The 8,786-nt window shown below is 34.9% G+C and overlaps 1 protein-coding gene across 2 annotated transcripts; it reads right to left on the bottom strand.

The window, feature by feature from the left end:
• Positions 1-14: 14 nt before the first annotated feature.
• LOC105053604 (purple acid phosphatase) lies at positions 15-7,019 on the bottom strand. Of its 2 annotated transcripts, XM_073252154.1 has the most exons (9): positions 6,636-7,019; positions 5,883-5,996; positions 5,600-5,800; positions 5,309-5,420; positions 3,858-4,084; positions 2,883-3,021; positions 1,225-1,445; positions 536-657; positions 15-415 (listed from the first exon to the last, which is right to left on the bottom strand). In XM_073252154.1, the coding sequence occupies exons 2-9, from the start codon at positions 5,913-5,915 to the stop codon at positions 217-219; spliced, it is 1,254 nt and encodes a 417-aa protein (XP_073108255.1). In that variant the 5' UTR covers positions 5,916-5,996; positions 6,636-7,019; the 3' UTR covers positions 15-216. The 2 variants fall into 2 exon arrangements, with proteins under 2 accessions (XP_073108255.1, XP_073108254.1); XM_073252153.1 differs by lacking the exon at positions 5,883-5,996 and having other exon boundaries at positions 6,636-7,012.
• Positions 7,020-8,786: the final 1,767 nt, after the last annotated feature.

Genomic DNA, 8,786 nt, shown 5'->3' with positions numbered 1-8,786 from the left:
AATTCAGAAAGCAATTCCATATGAACATTGTCCCCGAACTATAATTATTGACAAAGCAACAAATAAGCTATGTAAATGGGCAGAGTATTTGGTTACAAGATTTATGATTCAAAGGTCAAGAAAGTAGAAAAGTACAAAGAAAAGAGAAGGATCCGTGCCTGCCTCAAAATTTGAGACAAATGTTTATTTCCAAAGACTCAGAACTAGTGGCTCAACTTATGTAGCAAATGTGGTAGAATCATCTATAGAGTGCCAGTATCTGTTGTAAAACCACATGGAATCAGCAGCCACTGCATTTCCATCCTGGTTGCGGTGCCAAGCATAATAAGCATGGGTCCGATTCTTGATGTCAAAAATAGCATGACCGAAGCTGGCTTCCCTGTAAGCTGAATAACTCGGCTGTGGCTCTGTCATGCTGCATTGTAAATGAATATAACATAATCAGCGCCGAAGATTCACTAGTTCTGATCACATCAGTAAAATGCTAAGAGAATGGGGAATGAAATGATAATTATAGATCTCAGATCAATCTTACTTAGTAGCGAGCCCTTCAAGATTTCCACCATCACCTATAGTGATGTATACAGGAGCTGATTGGTCAGGAACTGGTTTACATCTCCCATTCACGATATTGTATGCAATATTTGATATCCTATACTGCAAATTTGAACTCTCAAAACATCAGATTTGTTCATAATCTGGGATAGTGGAGGTAAAACAAGACCAACAAGAACTGTCTATGGAGCAGGCAACTACTAAAAGGAAGCCCTTAGGCAGGAAGACTCAATTGATGCGGACTTCCCAACAGACCAAATCAAATGTTAACGCATGTTAACACACCATATGGTTGTAGTTCTTGCTAATATATAAATTATCACTCTTGGTATACCTTGTCATACATGGCACATCAATGATGTTAATAGAAACCTAAATCCAATGGAGTATAGGCAAGCTTGCAGAGGCTTTTTTCCAATTGCTTTTTAATTCCAATAGCATATGGCCATGAAAAGTAAATAAATAATTGGGACAAATTAAAAGGTCATAAATGAAGATGCATGTTTTTGTGTAACAAGCAACAATTGATTTAGTTATACAGAAAAAGTGAATTCCTGGCCATCAGTAAAAAATCCCATATATTGCAAAAGGCAGTGGTGAAACCAGACACATGCTCATGAAATGGTGTAAGAGAGTGGAAGATGATTAGGCACAAGGATAGGCACTTACACTGCGCTCATAGGCATGGACATGACCAGCAAATACAACATCAACTTTGTATTTTACAAACCATTGCTCGTACATTACTCTCATGGTTTCTCCTTCCATGTAATGATAGTTGTAGCTATTATACCATGGTGCATGCATGAGAACAATCAACCATGGTGTCTCACTTCTGTTCACTTTAGGTAGCTCTGCTTCAAGCCATCTGTATTGAGGAGTGTATTTACCTGAATGATACACAAAAAAAAAGAAAAGCATCAAATAACTGTAATAGAAGAAATGGCTTGGCCGTGAACCTGAACTCTTGGGTTTATTGATCAGTTATGATCAAGGTTTTATGTCCCGACAGGGCGGAGGATGCCCCACCCACCCAGTTCTATTCCTATGAGAAAATAGGATTGGGACAGGGTCAAACTCCGAAACCCATCCATATGAGGAAAGAAGAAAAAAGAGGAAAGAAAGAAAGGAAGATGAAAGATAAAAAATGAAAAGAAAGAAAAAAAATGAGAGAAAAAAAAAAGGAAGGAAGAAGAAAAAGGAAAGAAAGAAGGAAGAAAAGAAAGAGAGAAGAAAAAGGAGAAAAGGAAAGAAAGGGATAAGAAAAAAAGAAAAAAGAAAGGAGAGAAAAAAGATAGAAGAAAAAGAAAGGAAATAAGAAGGAAGAAGAGGAGAGAGACAGAGGATATCTACTATGATGCATGACCAGAATAACTATTAAGACGGGATGGGACAGTGAGGTATTTTGTTACATAGAGATACCAGGCACCTCCATCCCACAGAATTTAAAACCTTGTTATGACCATTGTTCAGATGAAATTCAAATCACTAACAAGGACACCCTCGCGAACACCCCCACTCCCGCCCCAAATAAAATATAATATAAATATAGAAGAAATGGTTTGGCCAAAGATTCCCCCTCTCCCCAAATAAAATAAAATATAAATACAGAATAAATAAAAAATAATAAATAAATGAAGAAGTAAAAAAGCATAAGCAAAATATTTTTAACCATTAATAAGGTATCAACCAACCCTACTTTACCAAAAGTAAGGTGAAATAATCAGAATGATACAAGTTAATGTGATACAAATTATTATCTGCATCCCTTCTAAATTTGTACATGTCGTGGTTGACATTGCGCACATGTGTGCGTTGTGTGGGTGTGATTGTGTATAATTCCAACTTATGAAAATTGGTTAATGTAGCTTGTCGTAATCTAATTCCAAAGTTGTGTACTGCAAGCAATTGAGTTCAGGAAGCTACTCATAATTTCTCTAAATTTGAATGGACAATGAACGCAAAATGTAGCTGTGTTGTACTTAGAAGATGTAATGGTGAAAGAGAAGCATAAGTTCCATGGATGGAAACAAGACATAAGCTTCTAATGGACCGAAAGGAACCACTTGACCAAAAACTTCAGTCGTTCTAAATGCTTATACTCCACATTAATAAAGCTGATGAATAAAATGCATAGAAAGACACTAAAATTCTTTCACTCTTTCATCATGACAAACTTATTCTAGAAAATTTATAAAAGTTCTGGGGAAAAAAAAATGATATATCAAATATAATGCATCATATATGAATAACAGAAAGATGCATCATGTTTCAAAAAATGGTAAATCTGCATCAAAAAACCAGAATGATGCGTCATGTATACTTACCATAAGCTGAGTATGATGCCAGGACAATGATGTATGCTGAGGCCCGTTTGATGGAGTACCAGAATGGAGATGTGCTACCAGAAGCCCTATAAGGAACATGATATCTGTGACTGTATGGCTTAAATGGCACATTTTCACCCTGCAAGAAAGATATGAGCATTTAAGTCTTTTGAATGTCTCAAATATACAAGTGCTCCAACTTGTTCAATTGTGATTGTAAATATCAAATCAGTTTAAATTTGCATTCAAAATCCATAAGATAAAATTTTATTTTCCTAGAACATGAAAGGAAGTAACAAGCATGAGCCTCAAAATCTTATGAACAGTATAATCTACCATACAGCTTGATAGAATATAGTGATTCCAAACCAATTGACCCAAACAAATTAGTCGTCAATATAAACATGATATCCCAATAACTTTAACCATCCACCTTCATCCCATCCATTTGGAATGAAAATTACCTCTGTCGTTCTTCCCTTTGTCAAATTTTCACTACTTTCATCCAACTCTTCTAAATCTTTCCTTTCTTTTTCTTAACCCTTTGACAGAAACCCAAGCCCTGCTCATAATTGTGGTGTCTTCTGATCTTTGTCACACATGTTTGTACCATGCCAGTCTGTTACCCCTCTCTCTCAATCAGCTATTGATGCAAAACTAGAGACCCCTACAACATGCTCAATGCTTGCAATATGTTTCCTGATTTACCACGTAGCTATCTCAAAGTTTACATCAATGCTTTTCTCTAGTGCTGTATCTCCTGAAGGTGACACAAACTACAGATGCCAACCAACTGCTGTTAGTAGACATCATCAATGTAGCATGACCACCTGTCGATGCTTTATTGCACTGGAACATATCTAACATTATAAGCTAAATAATAAATTAACCTTATAGCATAAGTGAAAATGTGCAATAAATAGTATTTAAACCTAACCAATGAACATATATAGATGCAATATGCTTTCTACTCACAAGTTCAGGAGCAAAGTCAATCTCATGATTTCCTGCAACCCAAATCCATGGCTGATATGCAGTGCTTCTCTCAGTAAACCTGCCCCATGTGTCCCACCTGACATTGTCATGATCGGGGTAGTTATCTGCATAGGAAAGGTCTCCAACAAATAGCACTGCCTGTGCCGTGGGATTTGATTCATAATGAGAAAGTGTGATATTTGAGTCAAAACTCTGTCCAAGATCCCCTGTACAAGATACAAAAAGATGAAAATCAAGTGATAGCATGCAAATACTCAGCAGAAGTAGCATAGATCCATCATGGTTTAAGGCACACACCCACAAGCCTTACGATCTTGGAACACATACAGATAAACCAATGGTGCATATATGTTCATGGAATATATAGCTAAACAGTAAAATAACTTCTTTTCATGCTGAAGGAAAAAAGGAGCAAAAGCAAAATGTTTTCTGAGAATGGAATATAATGTCAAACATTAGAATGCTATTTTTAATAAAAAAAATAAAGAAAAAAAAAAGCAAAGAAAAAAATCCCATACATAACAGAAAGCCAAAGAGGGAGAAAAGGATTTTAAAGTTTTTTTAAAAAAATAAAATAATGAGATCCAAACTCTCTTTACAACCATCATGTTGCTAAAGACCTCAACATCTGTCATGTCAAATATGCCAGTGTCACTTTAATTTACCTTTTTTTGTAATTCCTATCATGATAGATTCAATCTTAATTACATAAAGGAAATGGAATCAACGGTTTTTCTTGATTGACAGGAATGTCTGTAGAAATCCTGGATGAGCAGAGAAACAATCGCATGTCAATAGAATACCTTCAACTCATTTTACTTCAGGTAAATTGTGTATGGTTCACCACCATTTGCTCAAAACGAGGAGGAAAAAAAAGAGTAAGCTTCAAGGAAAATTTCGCTAATTTTACCAAAAAAAAGGAAAATTTCACTAAGAAAATCGTATTCACTTCAAAAGCATCATTTGCCAAAGAAGAAAGTATTTTTTTCTGATGGAACACCAATATAGTTATCTTATTGGATTCACCAGGCAGCAAAAGAAACATTCTAATCAGTAGGTTTATATTAATTGTGGATACCACAATAAGTAACACCAAACAAGCACTTTCTTAGATTTACAGTCAACAAGGTGGCATTTATAAATGTACATCATGCGAACTGCATCTAAATAAAAAGTCACTAGAAAAATGGTCCATGTTTTCACTCTCTGAATCGCAGGAATGCATGGTCAGTTTCTAGCATCAATAATGTTGGATATTATACAAACATATTTCCATGGCATACACAATTAAAATAAACTTAAAGATTAGAAGGTTTCTTTTGCAGCCTTCTGAATCCAATAAGATCTTCTGTCATAAGTTTGTCTAATTATTGAGAGGGGGGGGGGGGGGGGGGCGCGGGGCGGGGCAGAAGACAACTAGAAATAAATACCTATAAGACCAAATGTATATGGTACATCAGGACCAACTTTGGGAGGGGTCATGAACCAGAACTGTCGCATTGTTTGCCCAATCCCAACCGCATAGTAGTATTTTGTGTCATACTGCAAAGCCACAAGAATTTGCATTACTTTGAAGTCCAAACTCTTCTAATTGTAAACTAGTCTTTGATTGCTTAAAGTACTGTAAAGCATGCTTAGTGTTCAAGTTTCATGTTACAGATGAGGATTCAGCAGTGAAAAATCATAACAGAAGAAGACGAGGTTAGAGATTGCCAAATCACCTTCAAATGCCCGAGAGTGCAGTGATGGATGTAGCCAGAAGTGTAGTTGTAGAACTTATATCGTGTATACTTGCCCTCAGCATAGAATTCGAGCTTGTTCTTATCAGTTCCATAAAGCACTGTGCTGGAGCCAGGTTCGTCCTGAGTCACCCATGATACAATGATCGCCGCACCATCAAGGTCACCTTGAGTTATATGAACCTTTAAAACAATAAACAGAAGATTAATATTTTTGGAATCCTCAGAAACAAGCCAGTACCAATGTCAATGACAGTGCACCAACCTGATTGATCCGAAACGAAAACCTCAGCATCATAAGTGCAATTACATACCAAAGCTCAAAAACACAGTCAATTCTAGTGAAGGCAAGTCATAAGAACATTAATAACCAAACATCCTGAAAGAATATAACAAACATATAAAGTACGAAGAGGCAGAAACTCATGAGGTAGGAAGAGAAGAATCAAGGACTGAACAGAAAAAGGAATAGAAAACAGAGTTATATAAAAATAAAAAAGAATAAAAGGACTCGATATAGCAAAAACCTATGCAGAGCCAAATAAATCGGCTTTTCTACAAGAAAAAAAAGTGACAACAAATAGAGATAATTAAGGGCATGAAGCAATGAACCAATGGAGCAAAACTATTTTCGTAGAACCAAATTAAGAAGTGAGCGTTAAAAAAATTTCAAAAAGAAACTAACAGAAACCCTATAATCAGAGATCGAAAGGGGAACCAAGGAACGAAATTTCAGATCATGGAGCTAAGAACAGATTAAACTACGCGCACTTAAAAACTTAAAAAGAATACCTAGAGATTGCAGAAGAAATTAAAGGAACTGTAAGAAGATTGGACTATGACAGATTTAAAATTAAAATTAAAATAAAGATTTTAAAAAAAATGAATGAGGCGAGGAAAGACCACTTCAATGGAGCCAAAAAATCAGGAAAAATAAAAACACAGACATCAAACAACCACACAGACCAAAAAGCGATCAAAGGAAAAAATTTGAAGCGGACGGGAGCCAACTGAAGACCTGCTGGGGAGCATTGTAGCCAGGGGGAACACGGAAGACATCACTATCGAGCGGCATATCGACAGTCTTCTCCGTCTTCCTCACAAAGGAGCTGGTGACTCCTCCATGGCACCGCCCTGCAAGCTCCACCACCACCACCAGAGACAAAGCCAGAGCCACAGCAAGCCGGCGAGAAGCCCTCGGCCACCCCATCGCTCCTGTCGCTCCGCTTCTTCTCCCCTCCCGTTCCACTGTCCTGAGACTTCCACCCTCGGTACACACGCTCCTTCCCCGGGGTCAAATAAATAGGACGGGGACAGCGAGGAATAAGGGGAATATACGACGATAGGTGCCGGAATAATGCGGATTAAGAGAGTATGACCGATATGGAGAGTGGAATAGAGAAGGAAATCAGACGGCGGAACAAGAGAGAGGGAGGTGGGGATAGAGAGGGATGCGTATAGACCGAGGAGTCTGGAAGCGACTGTTGACTTGGAAATATTCGGATCGGAGAAGGAGCGGGAAGGAGACACGGTGCGTGGGGACGGTGGCACCATCGAATCTATTGGTGTGGGACGCAAGCGGCTTACCCGAGTACACGAAGGAATAATAAGTCTCGGGTGCGTTTGGTTGGGTTATCCTGCTGCGAAAAATAAATCCCAAATTGAATTATTATATTATATATAAAAAATAAAAAAATGAATTAATTTTTTTAAAGATGAGAAATAAATATCATGAAAAAATTAGTATTAGATAAATTTTAATTTGATATTTGATAAATTTTTAAATGATGATAATTTATATCTAATAAAAATACTTCCATTAAAATTTCATATATAATTATTAAATTTATTTTGATATCTTCTCAAATTTATTTTATAAATATTTTTGTTAAAAAAATATAAAATTATGTGATTATAATTATTATATAAAAATTAAATAAAAGTGATAACATCATATTGATATTAAAAAAATATTTTATATTAAAAATATATATTTATAAATTTAATCATATTTTTATATAGAATTATTCTCAATCGAATATAATAATTTTTTTATGATTTTATTTTTTCAAATATTTTTTATCAATTAAATATAATAAAAAATAATCTTTTTAATAATTTTTTTTTGGATAAATATTTTTCAAAATTTATTAAATTATAATCAAATAGATCTTCGGTATATATTTATATTTGGAAAGGGGTTGTTTTTTCCTTAGAGGGTATATTCTGGAGAGAAAGACCTTTGAACTCTGCTTTGGTTTATCTTTTTGGTGCCTTTACTTTTCCGTCATTTTTTTGAATGGAGATGATTTGACAAATCCTTTTTTTAACGTATTTGCCTGCAATCATGACTTCATAGCTGATCATCGCTATGACAAATCAAACTTATTTGGTATCGAGATCGAGTTCTACATACTGAAGGACAAATCAGTAGTGGAGGGTTCAGCCCAAATCAACTCTATCCAATTAGATTAACCAATTTGGCCAAAAAGAAATGTTTTATAAATGTGTCAAGTTTGAAGGATTATCCAGGTTGCTTCACCGTTGAAACCATCACAATGCCATTGGATTATCATGACAATAATTTGATCCCACAATGAAGATGTTTCACAGTTCTGGTTTGAATTGAGATAATAAGGGCCAAATCAACCCAAAGTGCCTCAAATATATTTGGCTGTACAATTGGATATTGTCATCCTTGCACTCATCACATATTTTTCCAAAGATATGGTGTCTATCAGAAGAGTCCCTTGTGACACTTTAATGGTTGAATTGCCAAAGTGAATATTTTATCATATATTTGTTTAAATCTAATTAGATATTAGTTTCTATTTTTTTTGTCATTAGTTTTTATTTTATTATTTTCTATCTTCTTCCTAGAATTGAAAACGAATCAGATGGAAATATGTATATGGATATTAATCGAATATAAAATATTCATATCTATATTTATTTTAAATAAATATGGATGCAAATCGAATACTGATAATAGATACATAAATAAGAATATAAAGTGGATGATTAAATTTTATGACTATTGAATCAAATATATTAATAAGTAGATCATAAATCAAATTAATGAATATGATCATTTATTTTTTTTAAAAATCTATATATGCTATATAAAAATAAATAGAATTATAAATGTAATCGGATATTCAAATACAAA

This window comes from Elaeis guineensis, chromosome 2 (genome assembly GCF_000442705.2).
Source record: "Elaeis guineensis isolate ETL-2024a chromosome 2, EG11, whole genome shotgun sequence".
NCBI classification, from domain to species: domain Eukaryota; kingdom Viridiplantae; phylum Streptophyta; class Magnoliopsida; order Arecales; family Arecaceae; genus Elaeis; species Elaeis guineensis.
The sequence above is the reverse complement of the archived record's forward strand: the minus strand, read 5'-3'. Positions and strand labels throughout refer to the sequence as shown.